This window comes from Malurus melanocephalus, unplaced genomic scaffold (genome assembly GCF_030028575.1).
Source record: "Malurus melanocephalus ecotype Western Australia unplaced genomic scaffold, MMel_1.1 scaffold_0, whole genome shotgun sequence".
Classification (NCBI taxonomy): domain Eukaryota; kingdom Metazoa; phylum Chordata; class Aves; order Passeriformes; family Maluridae; genus Malurus; species Malurus melanocephalus.
This window is the reverse complement of record NW_026623232.1, coordinates 6238070-6261083: the sequence shown is the minus strand read 5'-3', so window position 1 is coordinate 6261083 and position 23014 is coordinate 6238070. Positions and strand designations below refer to the sequence as shown.

General features: G+C 50.6%; 1 protein-coding gene across 2 annotated transcripts in view; it reads right to left on the bottom strand.

The window, feature by feature from the left end:
• Positions 1-23014, bottom strand: part of TMEM63C (transmembrane protein 63C) — a 28689-nt gene that overhangs the window by 5153 nt on the left and 522 nt on the right. Inside the window, exons 1-16 of one of the 2 annotated variants that reach the window (XM_057378321.1) lie at positions 22937-23008; positions 8269-8390; positions 7773-7993; positions 7366-7445; positions 6177-6264; positions 4340-4377; positions 3774-3916; positions 3416-3467; positions 2877-2985; positions 2388-2461; positions 2203-2283; positions 1943-2063; positions 1684-1817; positions 1345-1467; positions 654-807; positions 4-110 (exon numbers count right to left, since the gene is read on the bottom strand). In XM_057378321.1, the coding sequence (XP_057234304.1) occupies positions 4-110; positions 654-807; positions 1345-1467; positions 1684-1817; positions 1943-2063; positions 2203-2283; positions 2388-2461; positions 2877-2985; positions 3416-3467; positions 3774-3916; positions 4340-4377; positions 6177-6264; positions 7366-7445; positions 7773-7970 (1502 nt within the window). In that variant the 5' untranslated portion in view covers positions 7971-7993; positions 8269-8390; positions 22937-23008. Of the gene's footprint in view, positions 1-3; positions 111-653; positions 808-1344; positions 1468-1683; positions 1818-1942; positions 2064-2202; positions 2284-2387; positions 2462-2876; positions 2986-3415; positions 3468-3773; positions 3917-4339; positions 4378-6176; positions 6265-7365; positions 7446-7772; positions 7994-8268; positions 8391-22936; positions 23009-23014 lie in introns of those variants that run through there. The other variant, XM_057378405.1, reaches the window with a different exon arrangement.

Below are 23014 nucleotides of genomic sequence, written 5' to 3'. Positions count from 1 at the left end.
TACCTTGTCCAGTGAGACTCCARGAATGCTGAGTAGTAGACAAGGAAGGGCAAGAAGACGGAGAAGGCCCAGAGCAGCAACGTGGGGAAAAACTGGGTGATGATGGGGTTCTGCGGGAAGAGAGATGCCAGACACCCCGTCAGCAACCCCTCAGCAACCCACCAGAGCACAGGCATGCTGGAGATAGCACATGATGGTGTGTGCAGTAGGTAGGCTGGGGCATCCCCTCCCTGAGCAGGGGCATTGGTTTCTGGAGATAAGAACTTGAGGCCATCCAAAGGCACCACAGCCTTGTTCTGAGTCCCAGTGGCCACCCAAAAGCTCACAGGTCAATGAGCAAGAAGATGTGCTGCTAGCAGCTCCTAACATCTCCTGAGCTCTTTCCAGACCTTTCTTCTTGAATAGACAGCAACATGCCTGCCTCCATGGACCACCAGCACCAAACCTCAGATTTGCATAGTTGCCCCAGGGCTCTGCCACTGGAAACACAAGGAGAAGGGGATGGATAGCAAACAGAGACATAACCACTTTATGTCTCTCATCCTAGTGATGGTTCATCTTCTTGGGCAAGTGTAGAGCTGGTACCCGCCCCCTGTCCCAGACAAGCCTGGAAGTGATGACCTTCTAGAAAAATTGGTATGGTTAGGGACTACCTTGAGGCTCTCCACGGGGTGTGTCACATTGAACATGTCCATAGTGTTGACAATGATGGCTGGCGTAGTGAGGAAGAAGAGAAGGACGAACAGGCAAATATTAAGGAGGATGAAGCGCACCCACCAGGATGTGCCACGGACTGATAAATTCTCCCTGTAAGAGGAATACACAACTTGGATATGATGAGGAGGAAAAGCCATGTGTCCTGGGTTTCCCAGCATAGCTTCATGAARCTCTGCCTCCTGCTGTCTGCACCAACCATCCTGTCAGACATCGCTCTAACCTCACCCTCTGCCCCTCCCCACACTGCTTTGCTGTCACATGCAGATCCCCCTGGACAAGGGAACAGCCACAGCAGAGAACCACACCACCAGAAGGAACCATGCCAATCAGGCTGGAGAAATCAGAGTCTGGCAATGTTCAGCTGGCTGAACCCTGCCACCCTTGGGGTGATCACCCCAATCATCCCTGCTGACTTCTGCTATGGCAACAGGAGGAATTTTCAGCCCGTCACCCTGGGAAAGTGTCCTACAGATATGGACACAGGTTCCCTACAGCTTTTTGGGCTTCCTATAGCTATGGGCATAGGCTCCTKATAGCTATGGGCATGGGCTCCTGATAGGTATGGACATGCGCTTCCCCATGGGTGCTTGTTCCCCCTTCCTCCCTCCCTTCTGCCGTGGGGTTCACCAGATGATATCACTGGGTGCAGGAGCATAGCGAACACCCCAGTGGTGTGACTTGACCACGGTGGTGACAGAGGACTGCTGGGGGTGCTTGCGGCAGTGGATGTGGCTGTAGTCCTTCAAAATCCTGCAGGAAGAGGGAGCCGGGGGTCAGGTCCCACTTCTTTTGAGACCCTTCCCACAGCTCTAACAGGGCAGCCAACTCCACAGACGGCAGAGGCATAGAGGAGACAGACTCATTGCCTGGCTTTGGCTGGAAAAGCTGACAAGGTACCCCAGCTCCTCTGCATGGGGGCCACCAGGCCGGGGACATCCTCATGGCCATTGCATGAGGGGCACTCACACAGCTGTCATCCGCTCGTCCTGGAAGGTGACAAAGGCCATGTCAAGCCGCTTGAGCGTGATGCGGTTGCGCTCCGCATTGAACTCATCCGTGAGCTTCTCCTCCAGCTCCCCGTAGTACTGCTCAGCATCCACCTGCAGGAGCAGCCAGGACTGTGCCACGCACCGGGATGGGGCAGGGCAGGCTGCCAAGCTCTGCCATGCTCTGCCTTGTCCATGGTGCGGGTGTGCTGCCTACAGCCCTGCCCACACCCTCCTACCTCATCAAAGCCACAGAAGCGGCAGCAGAAAATGCGGGCGCACGGGTGGGTTTTGATCATGATCTTCCCCTCTTTCTGTGCCTTGGTGGTGAAGTAAAGCCGCCCCTTCATTGCTTTGCGCCTGCCAGGAAGCCGACAGGGGGAAAGGTCATTTGGGGAGCAGCAGACATACAAAGAGACACCCAGACTGGGTGCCTTGATGTGGTGGGCAGGAGCACAACACCCACCCACAGAGGCAACATGGACGTGCACGCACTCACCTCTCCGCATCCAGCTTCATCAGCTTGCGCACGTCGAAGCAGAACTGGACGTTGGTGACGGTGCAGCTGGGATAAGCCTCGCTGCAAGTACAGGGTCATGGTGGCACCAGGAGCCAGGGCATGGGGACAATCCCTGCCACCTGCCTGCCACTCACCCTGCAAGGCTGTGGCACACAGCTACTCACTGGAAATGCTTGATGATAAGGGAAGGGTCTGTGATCTCCTTGGGGATGTGGGTAACCATCAGTGTCCGGGCGACCTGGGGAAGAGAAGAGGCAGACGTGGTGGGTGCGCAGTGATCTGTGGGACGTATCGCTGCCACCCTGTTCACCCAGCAGGGAGCTGGGGCACCAACTGTCACCCTGGAGGCTCATCAGCACAGACCTCCTCAAGGCCCAATCCCAAACCCTGGGGKCATAGCCAGACAATGCCATATCCCGGACAGATGGATACCGCACAGCTTCAGTCTCAAGAGACAAGACAGCAAGAGAGATTTGCCTCCAGGCTGTCACTTTCTCCAGAACCTGGTGAAAATCAGCCATACCTTTTTCTGCCAGCCCAATCCCAGGCTGTTCCTAAAGCCCTCTGCACCTACTGGGACAAGCATTTGTGCAAAGCAAAGAATTGTCCATTAGGACTGAATAAGGCAGGGTTGGAGGAGGGGTGTTGCTCACTTTCTCATTCTCTCTGTATTCCAGATGGACAGAATGGTGAGCCATGCAAAGGATGGTGAGGATAAAATACAGGAGGGCAAAGATGCTGTGCAACCACAGGAGACGGTCTCTGGAAGAGAGGAAAAAGGGATCAACGAGCACTGTGGTGAGCATGTGGCATAGGAACCAGCCTGGCACTCAGCGTTTCACCCATGGCCACCCCCTCCAGATAGCAGGACCTCCCTGTGCCAGCTGTCACCCACCCACCCAGGAACTAGAGGGGCAGCACCCAGAGTGTTGACTGAGACACTAGAGAAATGAGGCCACATAGCATGCCCAAGAGCACTCCTGCCAGCAGCAGGGTGCCACTGTGCTGGCTGCCCTGACTGCTCTCATGCAGTATAGAGAGAAACGGCAGCTACYGTGAGTGCTGTGCTGCTCACATGGACCTGTCCCTGCCCCCAGCAAGAGGCTGCAGTGAATTCTGTGCCTAGGTGCTCCCTAGCAGTGCCCACCACAGCAGCAGCACACACAGCCCCCCTGCCTGTGGGAGCACCTACTGAGTTGGGATGTTGGCGATGGTTGTCCGGCCAAAGTGGGTGGGATTGTGTCCTGCAGAGAAAGAGAAGCAGAAGGTTAAGGGAACCCAGTGCGGTGTCATGTCCGTACTTGCAGTTATTGGCTCTGGTCTTTGCTTCCTTCTTTTCCATCTCCCAGGCCCCCACCAAGTCCCCACTGCCCTGAATTTCCCTGCCTCTTATGTTCCCCTGTCCCACAGCTGATGGTGGGTTCCTGCTCACRGTGGGGCTTCTGAAAGAGGGTTTTTTTGCCTTCTGTCCCATAGGCACAGTGCTTGCCYAAAGGCTTGGAAGCTTGCATAGCACTTCTGAGTCATCCTGTGACTAGGGAAGCACCTACCCAGGAGGTCCCCTGAGAAGTTGACAGGCAGGATAACAGCCACRGAGAGCACGCAAACCAGCATCAGCAGGACCAGGAGGTGCCGCTGGAAGGAGAGGTAGGTGGTGGCATCGATCCCACACTTGCTCTGAATCTCCTCATCCCTGGAGAGAGGCAGGAGAAGGGGAGGGTGAGTGCTGGTGGTTCCTCTCCACCACCTCCCGCCACGGGGACACTGGCTTGCTCCAGTCTCCCACAACCCACACCAACTCATGGYATCCTGACTGTGGCACAAAGATTTGAGCACAGAAGGAATAAGGGACCCAAGCAGCCTTCCAGCTGCCGTCTGATTACAGGACTGGCTCTACCAGGAGAGGTTGAAGCCCTTTTCTTTGGGATAGAATCTAAGGACCAGGAGGAAATGCAGAGGTGAGCTCTCTGCTCTCTCTTCAGAGAGATGTTTCAAGAGGGCTCTCCTCTGTTGCTGGTCCCAGCAGCTCCTGGTGATGGGTCACCACTTGGGGTCACCAGTTTCCAGGGGTGGGCAGTAGTGGGACATGGCCATAATGCCAAGAACACACACTTACTTCATCTGGTAGATAGAAAGGAGCCAGGAGCAGAATCCCTAGAAGGAAAAAGAGTCTGGATGAGATGAGGGTAACCACTCCCATGTCCCTGGTGAGAAGCTGAATCACAACATATGCTGGGGACACTCGCAGAGGTGCTGCAGTGCCTGTGGCCAGGGGGTTGATCAAATGGAGGCAGTGCCCAAGAAGCTCAGCAATGCTCAGCCCAGTGGCAAAGGCAGATACCTCGGGAGGAGCAAGGAAAACACACTTCAAAGAGCTGGTGGGAAGCTGAGCACAACAGATGGTGAAAACCCTGAAGGACCATGAAACCATCCTGAAAGTGGTGATAAGAGAATTCCTGTGAGTGGGAATCTGCTGGACCAGGTGTAAAATTTATAGGGAAGTCTTCCTACAAAAATCAACCAACAGGTGATGGCTGTTAGGTGTATATTTCTGGCTGCAAAAGGATTTGCAGAGGAAGCTGAGGTAAAGCACCAGTGAACACTTTCTATCTTCAACATCTAACAGCACTACAAACCCTATGGCAGGTTTCCTGTTCCTGATGTGAGAAGAAAAATCCAGTACTTCTTTGCATCAGTCTTCACTGACAAGACCAGTCCCCGGGAATCTCTGACCCAAGAGACCAAGAYAAAGGAATGTCAGAAGACAGACTCTCCCCTGGTGAATGAGGACTGGGTTAGGAAACACCTAAGCAGACTTGACATCCACAAATCCATGGGCATAATTTAGTCTAAAGGGGGATACATTCCCTGCTGAGAGAGCCGGTGAACACCCCAGTGAGGCAGTTCATGATCATCTTTGGACCTTTAGAAAGGTCCTGGTGATCTGGAGAGCTGCCTGAGGACCATGCAGGATTGCCCAGAGAGGTTATGGAGTCTCCTTCACTGGACATATTCGATACAATCCTGTGCCATGTGCTCTAGGATGACTGAGCAAGGAGATTGGACCAGATGACCCACTTTAGGTCTCTTTCAACTCTATCACTTCTGTGATTTTGTGATTCTGGGCTTTTTATGTTGTCTGCAAATTTCTCCTTAAAACTGCCCTTCTACCCTCTTAGTGTATTCTACATCTAACCTGGCAGAGTTGAGATTTTCCTCATTTGTGAACAGTTTTTAAAGAATGTCTTCTTACTTCTAATAATCTCCTTTAATCTGCTCTTTAGTATGCTAGCTTTSCCTGTAGTCTTTCTCATTTTTTGATGAGCAATATACATTTGCCTAGAGCAGCTGGTACAGAGCCTTTAAACAGGCCTCCTGCCACATGCAAGGATTTTGCTTCTTTTGCTTTTTTCCTGCCTAGATTTTTTTAAGTCATGACATTTTTTTCACAGTCACATCAGTGACCGATATTTGAGCTTCTGCTGCCAAAAAAGAAATAGAGAGAGGCAGCAAAATGTGTCCGTCTGTGTTTGTTTCCAGCAAAGCCTGATGGGTAGAGAGATTACTTTAGAGTCCCACCATGCTGGCAGAGGAASAAATGTGGTGTGGGGGACTTTGTCCTGATGGGTGGGAAAGATCCCTGCAGGCATGCAGCATGGCTCTGGCCATGCATCCAACTCAGTCACCACAGCTGCAAGGAMAGCCATACAGCTGTGAGACACTTGCCCTGACAGGAGCATCCCCTCCAAATTACATTAAAAATCGATGCCTCAAAGAATCCAGGACAAAAACACCCTCCARCTCCCACGAATTCACCACTGCTAAAGGGTGTTGAGCAGGAGACTTAATTTCTCCCATTTAACTTCTGACCTGGGTTTCCGATGAAGAATAGGACAGGCTGGGCCAGGATGAGCCCAGGCCAGGTTCCCACTGTCACAGACACTGGCACTCACCACATCCTTGTTGTCAGCATCCAGAGGGCTGCTCTCTGATGGGGACTTCTCCTTCTCACTCTGCTCTCCGTAGAAAAGCGACGTCAGGCTTTGCAGTGACGGGAAGAGTGGAGGGGTGAGGCAGAAGAGAAGCAGCAGACAGGAGAGGATAAGCACCCTTGGAGAAGTCTCTCCCAGGAGAGGAAATGCCTGCCCCCCTCCCTGCATCCTACACTGGGGCTGGAACAGTGCTGGACTTGGGACAAAGAGGTTGCAACTTGCTGCTCTGCACCAACAAGTCTCCCCAGCTTCTTCGTGGCCCTGACCCATGATGGGGTGGCTCATGAAGAAGCAGCCTTAGTTCCACTACAAGGGACTGYTGAACCAGATATTTTCTATTCCACTGTTATCAGATGTTTCAAATGATTTTACAGTAAAAAAGAATGCAATTAGAGCTTGCATTTTAAGTCTTGATTGCCCTTTGATCTCACTGGTGAATGGAAACATCACCTATTCATTGACAGACTCAGCTCCAGATTCCTCTGAAGCTAAGAGCAGCTGGAGAGGGGAAAAGGCAGGAGAGGGACTTTAACAGAGCTTGCTCTTGTGGGTTGCCCAGCCTAGCACAGAGCCCTCCTGTGTGCACCTGCCTGTGCAAAGAAAGATGCTTTGTTGCCCCAGGTGAGCAGGCAGGCTCCGGTGGGCAGAACAGCCCACCTGGAAATATGGTCTGGGCTCTATTTTTACCAGAACACTGCTTATTTTTGTGGAATACTGCACCTAGCCTAAATGATGGGCCAGGCAATTTGAAGAATGGCGTTACTGCTGTGTGTCTCCCTCTGCCCCCTCCACCAGCCAGTCCTGTTCATCCCAGGAGAGTGGCAGGAGAACAGGCAGTGGCACAATCCCCACTCAAAAGCAGCTCTCGGGCCTTTGTCCTTCCCGGAACAGTGCCCTCAATGGCATCAAGAGCACTGTCACCAAATGCTAGAGGGAATGCAAGCTGGCCTGGGCTTTTCCACTCCCTGCAGCAGACGGTGGCTGTGTCTTCAGGGGAAAGTGGAGCACCAGCCCATTCATTCCCTGTGGGAAGGAGGGCAGAAACACCTGAAACAACTTCCCTGAGTGTCACCCTGCAGTGCTAGCCTTCCTTCCAGCCCTCTTTAAAACAATGGAGGCATTGCCTGCAGCAGTTTTGCATCCTCCTCACCTGTCATTGTCCATCAGCAGTGCCAGGCGYCCATAGTCCCAAGCTGCTTTCCGAAGACATGAGAAGACCAGAAGGAGAAGCTGGAAGAAGAAGAAMGAAAAGTGGAGTTTTGCTGCAGGATCTCACCCCATGGGATCTTCCCATATCCCTCCTCTCTGCTCTTTCACTCACGAGCCCAAGCTTGTGCAAAACTCTTGCCACAAACCGTTCCTGATCCATGATCTCACCAGTGCTGCCCAAGTGTCCCCTGCTGCCCACCAGATGTGGGCAAAGTCCTTGGACCCTTGCACTTGTCCCTGCTCCCAGTCAGCCAGGAGCATCAGTGCAACTGGCTGCATTTGTGTGTGGCTGTCAGGCATGCAGGGGCTGCAGAGCCCCTAGAAATGGCGGCCTCCTGGCCCACTCACCAGCCAGAGGATGAAGTTGATGGCGAGCACGGTGGGCACACCACCAAACGGCAGCCCTTCCAGGACAGTGCTGCGGGAGTGGGCGCTGAAGCACTGCTCCTCTGTGCTGTTCACCGGCGCATCCAGGAAGATGAGCACATCCAGCGAGGAAAGGCCAGCACCATCAGGTGCTGGCTCCATCGAGTATGTGCTCTCCATCAGCGCTGTCGTGGGCTCTCACCCTGCAACACAGAGGCAGGCCCGTGGCTGGAGAAGCCTTTGCTTGAAAAGGGGCCATGGCTCTTCCAGTTCTCCTCCATCAAGGTCTGAGGAGCTCACTAAGGGTAGGGACAGGGAAGGACTGGGTGATGACCTCGGAGCTTCCCCAGTCCCAGTCACTCCCAGGGAGARGTTGTGGGACACAAGGCAGAGGGTGTTGCTGAAGAAATCTCACAGCTACTTCCTGCCCTTTCCCCACCCCATTAAACCCCATGCTATTTGGTTGCCTCCGTCATACCTGAGACAGGTCTCTCACTGCCTCTTGCCTCTGCCCCTCAGTGCTGAGGGCTGGGTTGAGTCATGGCCACCCTGGTGTGGTCAGCAGGCAGGAATGAGAAGCTGAAGCATTTGTCTGAGTTTCTGAAAAAAAACAGCAATGATGATATTGACAACTGGGCTTCTGGGGCTGTACTTGCCTCTCTCCCCACAGCCAGGTGTCTACTGCCTTTGGAATATCCCTAAATCTGCTGTCCTCATCCATCATCTCRATCTGTGTGACTCAGGAGTCATGGGACCTCCCTTTCATCTTTCCACCCAAGCAGAATTGCTCCTTCTGAGATATCTTGATCATTTCAGAAGAGCTAGCATCTCAAAACCCTAAATGCCACGGTTCCTGCCACCTTCCCCAGGAGCTGATACCACAGGTTAAAGTCCTCACTGGCAGGACCCATGGTTTGATTAAGCAACAGAGAAGAATGCAAACAAAGACAGATGGGACCTCCAGGGATCTGGAGACGCAAACTGTCCATGGCAGCTTTTTCTACCAAGACCAAAGAGGATCAACTCTTCTTCAACACTAAAGGAAACTTAATTGGGAGGTCCTTGGGGAGCAGAGAGACAGCAAACAGAAAATKACTTGGCTTAGAAAGGGGATATTCCTGAACTCTACATAGATTTGCTTTCATTAGGAAACATTAACTTGTGTTGTGTCAGTGTGACAGATGGGAAACTACAACAGCACCTGATTTTCTATGCACTGCTGTGGCCTCAGTCTCTCTCTCCTAGACCTTGCAGTTTGCTGCTTGAGGAGATTAGTCCTGTCCTGAAGCTCACAAGGAACCTAGACATCCCCATCCCACAGCTGACCAGAGTGGGCAGGACAAKAGTGCTGGTGCAGGAGTTGACACATGTTGCACACCTTAGAGACTGACTCTTTGATCTCTTTATGTAGGGAAAGGAAAACTTGAAGAGGAAGAAGGTATTCAAATACAAGAGTTGATTAAAAAAAAAAAGTCTGACAGCCTGGACACTGAGGATTCCCAAGGGATTCTCAACCCAAGCTCTCCAGAGGGCTGAAGAATTTAAGAACTACTCGTGGTACTTGCAGTTCCAAACTAAACACAAACAAAAAGATGGTGCCTTGCTATTTTCTTAATTTCTGAAACATAAATGCCATCTCAAAGAATGATGTCCACTGGAAGGCTAAGAGTGGCCGGGACGAATGGACCAAGGCTCTGAGCCCAGAAGGGCCTGAATCTCACACCACTGCAGGATTAGGCTGGCATCTGACTATCTGCATAGATGGCTTGAAGGGATGTCAGAAGCCACTGAGCTACAGGCACCAAGTTCCCCAGGACATGCAGACTCACAGCAGTCCCTCTTCCTGTGCAAATGGTGCAGTGTCACCTGAGCCATAGGCTCCAGTGTCTGCTACAGACCTGTCCATGCTGCATCTTCAGCTCTCCTTGGAGGTCCCTATCCATATACACATCCATCTGTCCAGTCTATGGAGTCTGAAGGCATTACTGCCCAAGCTAGGACAGCTGAACATTAGTGTACCTTTCAAAAGAACCGCCAGGTCACTTGAGATACGCTGATACTTCTCCAAAGAGAGTCCCAGTAGATGTGGGGCTGACCCTTGCACCCAGGTATGAAGTGACAGATGGGCTGGCAAAGCCTGCCTGCAGTGTCCTCAGTCACRGCCTGCCTCCTAGCCAAGGCTGGGACGCCTGTACTTCAAGGGTCCCATCAGGATAATGGCCCCAACACAGAACAGGAGACCTGTGGGAAGTGAGGGGGCTATGCTGGCAAGCAGCAGCTGTTTGCCTTGGCTTGCTGCCTCCTGCTTGCCATCAGGCAACCACCTGGGCCACTAGGACCTCTGGCCAGGGTCTGCTCTTTGCTATGGAAATGCTCTCAATCTGTTCCCTGTTCCGTGTGCATGTCTCCTTCTCTCCCATCCTCCTGTAAGCAGCAGAGCCATTGCCATCTGGCATTTTCAGCTGCTAAATAATTCACTGCCTTTTTGTTAACAAGGAGAGTGTTTCTCTGACTGAGGGAGCTATAAGACCATCAGCAAATAAACAAGGAGACCCTTAGCAACCTCCAAGTCCCTTCTCAGTCACTACCACTCCACTACCCAGTGGTAAAATCCCGCAGCTTGTTTCTAGGCACCAGTTTCACGCTCGTAGGAGGAACATCCTGTCAGAGGATGGCAGGGTGAGGGGGATTTTCACACAGATCTGTACAAGTTGTGTTTCTCTATCAAGTCCTTGTTGCTATCCCCTTCTCTCCCATAGCAGACATTTTGCTCCTGGTGACCAAAATAAATGGGTGCCTCCTGSAGATGGTACTAGCATGTTCTGCTCCAAGCTCTCCTGCCCAGAAATGCGAAAGGGTGAAAAAAACTCCTGCTTCCCAAATGGAAGCCTTCACCCTCCCAGCCCAACCCATTCGTTTCTCTCCACACAGCATTGCTGGCTGAATGCCAGACTGCACAGAAAATTGCAGGAGCAGAAGATACTTGCAGACCCAGTCAGCTCTGTCCCCTCTCTCTTAAGCACCTCCAACTCCAAAGGAGTTCAAAGGAGCTGCCATGTCACGCTCACGCCGGTAAACACAGCACCTCCTGATCTCAAGACACTCTCCTGCCTTTTCACTGGTCTTTTCATCGCCAGATAACCACAGAAACTCACCTCCAAATACCCAAACCAGTACTTCTCTAGACCATTTGTTCCAGCTAGCCTCACCTTTTATGGTGCTGCTCTCAGAAGAGCTTATGCAAATTATATAGCTGCAGTGTTACCACTAAAATAACTATTGGGAGCAACCAGCTAAAAGTAAGTCATGTATATGTTCTGGGAACAGCACATGCAGCAGAAACAGCGAGAGGAGATTTCTGCTCACGTGCACCAAGAACAGCTTGAACTCAAACTTGTAGGATATGTTCAAACTCTCTCTGGTCAGAAAAGTAAGTTTTTTGGTACCTAGAGTGAGAGATCACATGGACACTGCAGGTTACACCTCAAGTCATTGCTAAAATGCCTAAGCTAAATTTTCACATCACACATATGAGAAAATCCAGAATTTTCCAATACTCAGGTGATGGTGCTCTGCAATAATATCTGAAAGGTTCAACAAAACCCGCAGCATCACCAAACCAGTTCCTGTTCCCAGCTATGCCACTGCCATTGTGCTTTTCCCAATTTTTAGGGGCCAAAGGAACAAGTGCTGCTGGGAATAACAGAGCTGGCTGGGTACCTTCATTTCCAGAAGGTGTCCGGACAGTTTCCCATTAGCTGTGTATGAGGCAGGGCCTCTAGATACCGACCACAGACAGATGTCCCTCAGRGCAGCCACTGTGCTGGAGAAGTGACAGCAATGGACCAGTCAAGAAACACAGGAGTGGACGGGAAAATAAAGCAATACATAAAGGCACAAATTTCAATAGACGGTCTATCTATTACAGGTCTTATGTAGAGAAAAGATATTAAAATAGGGTCAGAAAAAAGTCAGAAAATGTGTAGAGCAATCATTTCTCCTCTTTGTGGGCTGTGAATGGATAGTGATGCATGAGATATGCCATTGAAACTGATTTGCTGGGTAATTTCTACAAAGCATTTTCAGTGTGTGTAAGGTTTGCCTTGAATATTCAGTGCCCTCTTTGTTTTGTTGATACATCAGCATATGTTTCTTCTCTCCGGTTGGGTGGGCACTAATCCAGAGAATCAGATTTCCAATTAAAAATAAGACATGTCTTTTATGCGAATGCAATTTTTCATAATTTGTCTTTCCCTTGAAGCATCCTGCCAGCAAACTCATTTGCTAGGGGATTCATGGACAGCTGGAGTAGCAAAACATCAAAACAGTCTTGGGAGCATTGAGATGACTAAACTGGGTTTCCCAGCATGCCTACGCTCATCCAGCCTTCGCATCCCACCCTGGCAGGCATGGGATTACTGACTTTGGCTGGCCAGAGGGCAGCCAGGGCATAGGGTTGCTGGTGGAGCAGTCTGTGGCCACACAGAAAAGCCAGGCTGAGGACCTTGACCTAGAAAACAAGCGTCTATGCTACCTGACTGCCTCTACATCCACCACAAGTAGATTGTGGCCAGGCTGTGGGAGGAAAAACAAGGAGGGCTGTAACAGGGAGATCAGGTTCATGCCCTCATGTGCACAGGACCAGCAGGGAGGCAAAACATCCAGAATCCCACCCTGCAGGACTGTGGTAACTGACCTTGCAGGACTGCAGTGACAGGGAGGGCAGGAAACCTAAGCCACTGCCACTGACTCAGCATGGCTAACCAAGTGCCTCAGTATGGGGAAAGGCTCATCAAAAGCACACACCCCAGCAGTTTTGGCACCACAGGGCACAGTGACCTCTCCATTTCTGTAGCTTGGTGCACGGGACAACAGGCACACCATGGGCCACATCTGTCCCCAAAGGGTATGAGCACAGAGGGGATGAGACCAGAGACACAGCCCTCCAAAACCCCACGGAAGTCCAAGGCATTCCTCCCTGGCTCTTTCTTCAACCTTCCCTCCTAAGATTCATGGCCTCCAGGTCCAAAAAGCAAAGAGATGACAGCAGCATCCCTGGGCAGGGCTCATTGACAGTGGTGTGACTGCTGTGCCCACACCCTGTGAAGGCATGAGACAGACAACTCAACAGCAGAAGACCCCATCCCGGCAAGACATGGGACATACACTAGGCTGCTCTGATAGCCCATTGCAAATCACAGACATCTTTCAAACAAGGGTCATTCTGATGCTGTGCTGGGGTTAGTAAGSTTTGGAGGCAAAGGACCATCCTGCAGCAACAGATGACTCCCAACAGGTACAAAACGCCTGCTYGAATACTAGTTTTGTCATTGCCAATGAAGATATGATCACTCAGAGAGGTCAGGAGGACTCATATTCTCACTGATCCTACTCCATCTCACACCCACACCCACCACTCAATGAGAAAATGAATGTAAATGCATGACAGCATAAGACAAACCTGCTTTAAAATAGTATAGAGAAACTTAATCTTCCCTACCAATAAGCTCTGGCACTGCACTCCCACTGAGGAGTACAAATGCCTGCCAGGCTCACTGCCAGCCAGGGCAGGAAGGCTGGGGAAAGAGCCAGCCCACGAGCCCACCCAGGCCCTGGGGATGCAAAGCCCACAGTGAGGTCCTTCCCCTCAGAGGTGAGCCTGCCTTTGGCACTGYTGCTCCTATCGCCAACACTTCCCCATTCCCAAACTGCCCGGCCAACATTGTGCATCTAAATATTATTACCCACTAGGAGGCAGAGACTGACCCCGTTTTGGGGAGCTAAGCAAGTTTTTCTGCACTCAGGAGTGGCAGGTTGCCACTACCTTCAGGAAACCCTATGCAGGGTCATGGCGCCCCAGGGACTCACCTGAAACCAACACAAACCCCTCCCCTGCTATGTGTCCCTGTGGAGAATGCCACATCACCCACAGCTCTGCYCTCCCCTTCTTCCCCAGCACCACCAAGCAGGGTAGGTTTTCGGCACTTGGACAGACTAAGTTCCATGAAGTTTTTGAATGAGAAGGCATCCCAGTCCCCAGCCTCTCTTGGGACTCTCTGCAGGACAACTGTTGTGGCCTTCCTAACAGCCACCTGCATAAGCCCCTTCTCCTGCAGGGATGCTGTGGACCGAGAGGGCAGCATTGCCTTGCTGCAGTGCTCCATGGCAGCAAAAAGCCAAACCCCAGGAACCGAGAGCAAACAGTGCTTACAGTGAGATCTGCAGCCAGGGAGATTTGTTTGGGCCAGTGCGTGGGAGATGCTGTGCACAGAGCAGCCCTTCTCCAGAGCCTCCTCCGCACATGTGCGAGCCAGCAGCTGCTGGAGCCAGCGCACTGAGATTGGGAAGGAAGAATCGGAGCGGAATTTATTTATTCCACCCCCAGCCATTTTTGCCACATTTCACTAAGCTGCCAGTGCAGGTTGGCTCTAACCCATATTTAGTTTGCATTTCACTCTCCTGCTGTGCACACAGCCCCTCACACCACACTTTGTGTGTGCAATGCAGCAAGCAAACATGAGCTAATGGGGCTGCAAGCTCCCCAGAGTATCATGCACCCTTGCAGGTGCACAAAGGATTACCAGGGCCAGGCCCAGTCCAAGCAGAGAGCAGGGAGCTGCTGGGCACCTGCTAGGTGATGGCTGGGAACAGAGAGATGGRAAAGGGGCCTTATCATAAAGACAGGAACAGACTTAATAGGTGTTGCAGTGACATGGTTTTAAACTAAAAGAGGGTCGATTCAGACCTGATATAAGAAAGAAATTTTCTAAGTTGAGGATGGTGAAACACTGGCAACACAAGTTGCCCACAGAGATGGCAGATACCCCATGCCTGGAAACATTCAAGGTCAGGTCGAACAGGGCCTTGGGCAACCTGGTCAAATTGAAGATGCCCACGCTCATTGCATGGGCGTTGGACTAGAAGACATTTAAAGGTCCTTTTCAACCCAAACTTTTTAATTATGCTATGACAAAGCCAGGGTTCACTTCAGGGAACAGAGACCTAGGTAGCTCACAAGTGGGAAAGGGGCAGGGTATCATCCTGGGGTTCTCAGTTAACCTATACGCATGCACATGCATGTCCGCTCAGAAAAACAGTATTTCAGAAAAAAGTAGAGAGACACTGGTACCATCAGATCCCTGCTCCAAGCTGGGCTGTTGCATGCTGCTCACAGTCCCCAGAACAACCCCTGCACTTGCAATTAATTAATGATGATACACACAGATAAGGACAAATCCCAGCCCCTGATGCCTGTGTGACTGAGGGACACGGCAGCAGCTGGCCCTAGGGAAGGGTATTTCTGGGTTCCTTATCGCCTGCCAGCTCCAAAACCACAGCATGTGCCCCCATACACAGCCACTTTAGCAGAGGAGGTCCCGTTTGGCATTGAGGACCAAGGAAGGCACCTCTCAGCAAGGCGGCAAAGGTGGTGGGATGCCAGGCATTCACAGGCAGATTGCTTCTTCTGCCCCCCAGGTTACAGTGCTCACACAGAGGAGGATTTTAAGGCCTTTGTGAGGGAAAGTGCCACCTCCACTGGGAAAACTACTCAATTGTGGAAACCTGTACAGAAACCAGGAGTAATTGTGCCTTGGTCAGGGCCCATACTGAAGCTGTCACTGTSAGTCACAGGCATTTTTCACAGTGCCACAAGGTGCCAGGCAGTGGATTACAACACTACATATATATACATACACATACACACAAAATATTATTTTAGAGCATCTTCAGAGCTAGAATATTTCTATTGCTTGTGCTCAGTGCCAAGAGCAGAGTGAGGTTTGGGCTGCAACAGGAGGCCAAGAGCACAACCATTCGCCAATCCTGGCCTTGTCAKAGCTTTCCTCCCACCTTTGCCCAGCTTCCGAGCAGTTTTGGGTAACACCATATGACTGGGATGAATCATGCTGCCCTGAGAGCATGGGAGCTGGCAGCTCAGCGAAGGCTCTGGCACCAGTGGGTTGCACAAGTGGGGATGGCCCCGGCAGCGCTGGGCCGGTCACATCCAGCTCTGCTAGTTGCATCCAGCCGTGCCACAGGGATTAGCACTCAGCACAATGGTTTGAGTCAATARTGCATCAAAGGGAAAGGAAAGCTTTTGATGGTATACACCATGCAGGGCAATCCTGGTGCTGCTTTTCACCAGGGAAGTGGAAAAAGCAGGTAGTCACTCTCCTCCGGTCGCTGGGGCACACATCCAGTTGTCTCTGCAGCCCACGCAGCCTTTGGGGAAGATGAGAAGGAAGTTGCTGCTGCAGCCAGGAAGGAAGGCAGCTCTCCCAGGCACATGTGGAGCTGCAGACATGTGGCTCTGCAAAGTATAACTGTTTTGACCTCCTTCCAGTGTGAAAGGTGCTCGTGTATAGTGACAAGTCTTGTCCCCATCACTTGCATCAACCCTGGGAATTTCCCTTCCCCACAACACCTGAGCACAGCTACAATCATGTACCTGCTGCAGGGCACAGCAGAGCCAAGCAAAGCAGAGCAGGCAGCCCCTCACACCCACCAGCCTGCTCTCATCTCCTCTCATGGAAAGAAGCTGGTGAGTCAAATGGCCCTGGAGTACCAGAGATAAGAAGGAGATCATAGTACTTTCAGGATGAAGACTGAGGTTCATGACCCACCCCCTGCCCCCACAAACACTGTCACAGGTGAGTGGCCCAGCACAGGGGATGAGTGGGACACAGATGGTCAGCAAACAGACTCTGTTGTGCCAGTGATGCAGGCCGGCACTGTCCACACCCACTGTGCTGTTGTCCTGCCCGCTCTGGCTATGCYCAATGGCCAGCAGCTGCCCACACCGGCGCAATGGGTGTTGGGAGTGACAGATGTGAAGGAGAAAAACACAAGAAATTGTWTCTTTCCCTTCAGGCAGAGAGGGAGGGGTCATATCTGGACATGTACAGCAGTCGAGCTGGGAAAGGGACAAGGCATTGGAGAAGCCGTGGGCTGGGAGGCACAGCATCACCCAGAGGATGTGAGACAGATGGCAGATTTGGCAGCGAGGTGGTCACAGAGTGACCTGCAAGCTTTTTGCCCTGCAAGAGCACACAGCTCAACACTGCGTAGGGGCTGCAAGCCCAGCCTGGCAGGTTTGCTGGGGGGGGTGCATCTTTTCAAACAAGGTGCATCCAAAAGGCAGCATCAGAGACACTTCATGGGCAATTCAGCCTTGAAAAAAGGCTGTCTAGGATCATGGGAAAAATGGGAGGGGAGGTAGAGATACTGTCCCTGGCTTCTCTTCACACACCTGCCTTCCCTGCACCCAGGGCTGCACAGCCAGGCTGGTGCTCAGGGAAGGGCTGGCAGCCCCTGTGCTGAATTGCCCACTCTGCTGACCACTCCTCAGGCAGCCATCCCCTGSCCTGCACATAAACACTGCCCACATAAAACAGAAAAGCCTTTGAAATRCACCATTCTCAGAACGTTACACAGCCAATATCACAATTATTATCAGTATTCCCTTTGTTGGGKTTTTTTTTGTTTCTAAAGAAGGAAGAATTTGATGAAATTTTGTGAAAGAAAATGTAAGAAATTAAAAACGTGGATAAAAGAAAATTAAGCTTTATGAAAACCTCCCAACAGAAAAATCAAATGAAACTGCCTGATGAAAAGATTAGCAGAAGTAATATGAAAGGAAAAAGCAATAAAGAGGACTTGGACCCAGAACAAATAAAAGAATTATGACTCTTGGAAACATACACCTGACTGAAAAGTAATCAGATTTTATCGGAACAAAAACTTTTTAAATTAAAAAGACAGCCAATTTAAAACTGAAAAATCTTAAACCCTACATGCTAAGACCTCAGATCTCTCTCATCAGCAAAAAATAAGTCACTAGAAATTCACGTARTATGTCCTTGCTGCCAGATCCACTCAGTGGCTGAGCACCTGGAACTAAAGCCTGATGAACTGCAAAAGTGGCTCTGACAGCAGCAACCTTTTGTGAAAGTAGAGGGGAAAAATGTTTCAATTAACTTAGTACACTGATTAGTTTAGTAAAAATTCTGAAAAAACCACTGCAGATTAATGCAGGAAAGCCTGGTTCCCTTTCAAAGCCCAATGAAGACGAACTGTGAGAGGATAATCTCTACTAGTTCTGAATATTTAAATGCCAGAAATAATCAGGTTATATCACTGGCAGTAACTTGTATCTCCAATAATAAAATTCTGTTCCTATGATACAGTATTATAGTAATACAAAGAGTATACCAATATAGTATTGTTAAATTAATTACACATATAAATAATGTCTTCATATACATATTCTCTTTTCTTCATGGACTCATACATTTTAAGCAGCTTTATTTAACCAACTAGAAACCGCCTTTTAAATGCTCACATTCTGCATTTTGAATTGGACTTCATATTCCACTTCAATACAGCTGCACCAAATTTATAATAAAAAATCAAGTGATATCTAATAAGAAATGCATCACTCACCATTTTGTAATGCAAGAAATACAGACATTAAGCATCAAAAAAAGACATATGTTAGCTATAAACCCACTCAATTAAGCACAGTGCAGCTTCCTGCTCAGCCCTAAGCACCACATCATGTTCATCACTGAGAATCAACTTGTCCTTAGGAAAAGAGCAGCGGTGTACAAACACAGTGAGATTAAAAACAGGTACTTAGGTCATGGCTTTCTGATCATTAATTTAAGTCCTGACTTTAATCCATGCTTCCTATTCAGCAGCAGGTCAAGAGCCAAACGAAGCTCACAGACCAAACTGTGAAGCCTACATAGTTTGGTTCATTTTTCTGTCCTGTTTGCCATTGTATTTCCACATAGTTCTGCTCTCCCTAAGAAAAGCAGCCTAGAAACACAGTGAACAGTGCTTGTTCCCAGCCTACAGCCTGCAAGTCTTGGCAGTCTCCTAGTCTTGTAGAATCCTCTAGAACCCTGCTTGCAGACAAAGGGAAGCCAGGCAAACCTAAACTTCYAGTCATTTCTCTACTTGCTGCCTTAGGGATTACCCCATGGTGACTGAATTTGTCACTGTGACAGGATGAAGACAGGACAAATAAGCACAGAAGCTTTGAGGCTGAAGGGAGGTCATGTAGCCCCGCTTCCCTTCTCAAAGTAGGGTCATCTAGAAAGAGGCTCCTCAGGGCCATGTCTAAGCACATTGTTAATATCTCTGAGTATGAACACTGCTTTAAACCCCAGCCATGCCAAGAARATCATCCCAACCTGCTGTTGAAACCAGATCCTCCAGCCAGGTGTGCCCCAAACCCCACGTTAGCAGAGGTTGTCCCAGGGCTGGCTGGGATCCTAGCTGCACAGGTGCCTGTGGTCCATGGCCAGCTACTTCCATGCCTCAAGAGTCTTGCCAGCCCTCACACGATCTCAGCTCCTCAGCCCGTGTCTGTGTGTAATCTTAGTGTGGGTCACCTTGCTGCATGGGTAGCACAGCAAGAGCATTTCTCTAGCATGTTCACCTTGAGGCTCCAGATCATGCTTCAGGTCATCACAGGCTCACTCTGGGCAACAGCTTGGAGCCACTCCCCAGCTACATTTCCAAAACCGTTGTTTGCCCTAATGCCCCCACCTCTAGCTTATCTAAATTTTGGTCCCTGCTTGCCCATCCAACATAGAACATTAAGGGGCTCATTGTCTCAATCTCCTCCACCTCCTGCCCCAGCTGCCTACTACCACCAACTCCCAGATAACAACAAAGCGTTCTCCAATGAAGMAGGGCCAGAGCAGGCCCCTTCCTATCTCTGTTAGAGGAACTCAAAATTACACTATGACATATTTTTCCGCCTCTCACAAGCTGCCTTTTAGCACTTGGGGGTGCAGTGGAGCTTGCCTTGCTCAGATCCTGCCTTCCTCTCAGTTCACCCACCAATCTGTGGAGGACAAGACCCAAGACTTCAGTGCTGGGGATAAGGGAATCAGGTCACCCAAAACTTTCACATGCTCTCACTGAACAGGAGCACTGAACCTGCCTGCTCTGGCATCCCATTTTAAACACATCTTTATTTAAGTTCAAACTATGACTGCAAGAATCCCCGCTTGGTACCCCCAGCTTCTCATGGGGACTCTAYTTGGAACTACACAACTGATTCCAGTGTTGAAATGCTTCTATACAATTGCTCATGCTCCTCAGAGGCTGGACAACATTATGGTAATTTCAATCAGGAAGTCAATTTCTCAGGCAAAGAGGTTTTCTCTGCAGCCATTAGCATGGCTGCAGCTCTTAAGCCAACACAGACATCAAGAGAGGGCTGTACCAGAACGGCAAGGCAGGACAGCACTGGGGYTTAGGTAACCACCAAGACGAGTCACAAAAAGCAAACCTGGTCAGGAGGTGAGATCAAGCGATGCTGAGCTGCCAGGGAGGYAACAGTGACACAAGGACCAGGCAGCAGGCTGGAGAGGTAAGCTCATGCCCCGCTCCTGGTTGCTCTAGAGAGGCCCAAGGGGACCTGCTGTACCCTTTCTCACCCATTAACCAGCAACAATAGTGGCCCAGGWGATGGGAAGGGCTGTGAACCACTCTCTGTCCCATTGTTGTTGTAATAGTGTTAGCAAACTGCTGACATAGTCCCCACCTAGTAACAAGGTGTGATCACAGCCTAAATTACCAGTCTCAGACACATTTGAAGCAGTAACTTCAAACAAGCTTTGAAAAGATATTTAGGCACCTTAAAGTGCAGGTAGATGCCAAGTGGGATCTTTTTAAGCTCTAAGACCTTTTGTGCTTGAGGTTGACAGCTGGTTAGGAACTAAATGTGTTCAAGCCTAAGCTGAAGGAAATTAGGACTGGAGGGGCTTCCCCTGAAATAATCTCAAAGCAAACCTGCTTTTGCTCTGAGCACAGTGCATGAGCAATGCAATATTTTCTTCAAACTTATGGCGAAGTACACAAAATATATTTACAGCAACTATAAGAAAGAAACACAGGAGTGACAATAGTAGAAGGCTTTGGTGTTTGTAGGACTCATGGAGGAGTCAGCATTTGCACAGCACACTGATGCTCGCCTAGAAATTTAGGTGATTGATTAGTTTAATATCAATTGAATTCACTCGTGGGTGTTAGAAACACTTCTCCCTCTTCCTGCTCTTTCCGGAAAGCTCTCAAAGTCTCCTAAGACGAGAGTAAATATTCCTGCAAGGAATATTTTAAAGCAGAGACACTTCTCCTTTTACAACTTTGCAGATGCAGGCTCCGAAGCTGTGCTGAAATCTGCCTTATGTTCCCACGGGCCAGAAGTCTCTGCATGGAAGAAGGATGGTATTTACCTGTGAGGGCCTACGCACAGCCCTGATCAGCACCCTCAGCAACAGCAGAAACCAAACCAGAGATGAAATAGTTAACCTCAGGGAAAGCTTTGAAGAGGAGAGTAGTTACAGAGCGGTTCAAATGTTATAATAATAATAATAATAAAAAAACCAACCAAAAAAACAACAACAACAACAACAACAACAAAAAAAAACAAAAAAAAACAAACAAAAAAAACCAGAAGACCTGAAAGGCATTCGAATGGAGTTTCAGCAGCCAGCATGAAGCCACAGGAAGAAGGCAGAGGTTTAAGCTCACAGGGAAGGCAGAAAAGCCCATATGTGCTATGGAATCAGAGGCTACAGGGGTGCTGGGGCCTCCCTGCTTTTATTTATTACTTATTTGTATGCCAGTGGCTGTTTGCCAGGATATTTAAGACAAATCCTTTCGGAAGGAGCTGCTTCTGCTTCCCTCTCCATCTGTTGCCCAGCCTTGACCACCACTTTGCAGGGCAGCAGGGAAGGCAGCAAAGCCAAGGCTCTGGTCTGCTATAAGGCTCAGTCTTTCCGCTTCCTATTTTTTCCACTTTCTCCCCTCCCCTCTGAACAAATACTGCAAAACACTACAGCAGCACCTTTTCTCCCAAATGGCTTATTTTGTTGTCTCTCTTCTGCTCAGACAGGCAGCCTGACCAGTCACACAGCATTGTAAATCTCAAACATGGGGCAAAGTGCTTTCTCATATCTTGTTTGTCCACCCAGTTTTCCCTTCACACCCTGCTCCCCCCGAACTCTCTGAAAGGGGAGAAGGTTGGCATGAACATCAGTCCTGGAGACAGTGGCTAAACAGTTAAAAGGAAAAAGATGTTCACGCAGAAATAATATCTGTCAGCCAGACAAAGGTCTCTCTCTCTTTCTCCTGGATAACACTCCTTCTGTTCAGGAGGTTTCTGAATAGCAAATCCACTGTACAACACTGCTGCTGCTTGTGAGGATGGTGAAGCAAGCAAGGGACAGGGCAGGGCCTTCATCCATAGACAAATCTGAATGAAGTCATAAACTGAGGGAGAGCAGCTTGGCCAGAGCATTAGATCACCCTGACATGCCAGCCCTCTCAAAATCACCAGTATCACAGAACTACAGGGAGAAATAGGGAGAGATTCCCCTTTCTCTCCCCTGCCAGCACAAAGCATATCTAACACCATAAGGTGTATTTCCCAGGAGGAGGATTCTGTGGCCAGGATGGCATGGGGACCTTGCACAAGACACAACATGACACAGCGGTGGGGTGACATTTTATCTCACATCACAGGACAGTGGCGCAGGCCAGTGCATGTGCACTGGGAGTGCACACTGAGGGGCTGGTGCTCACTCCCTGCCTCTGCCACCCATTTGCTCCAGCAGCCCAGGAAAGCCCCTGTGCCTTGCTGGGCCTCAGCCGCCCATCAGGCGGGCAGACACAATGATTAGTTACAAACGCTTTGGTACGTGGTCCAAGATGAAGGCAGGCAAACAGTGTCTAAACAGAGCCAAGTACCCAGAAATCTCCCACAACACCGAACCAAACCCGTCCCTGCCTCTCGGAGCCGCAGACCGGCCCTGGMGAGCTGTCCCGGGCTGCCCGAGGAGATGCTGCTTACCCGCGCGGCGAGCATCCCCCGCCGCAGTCGCAGCCGGCAGGCGCAGCTCGGCGTGGGAGGGCCGGCTTTAGTGGGCGCACGCTTCCTCCCCACCGCAACCACCGCACGGTCAGGTCGTGCCCCCGAGCCCGCCCTGAACCCCAGGGCGCCCCAGGCCCCGCTCGCTGGAGCCCCGCTGCCCGCCGAGCCCCCAGCCCGCCGCCGCCGCGCCGGCCGAGCCCCGCAGCCCGGACCGCGGCTCCCGTCCTGCGGACGCCTCCCGCCCCGCACTGACCTGCTGGGGATACGGCTCCGGGCCCTGCGCCCGACGCCTCCCCGCTCCCCTCCCCGCGGTCGCCCCGGGCTACCCGGC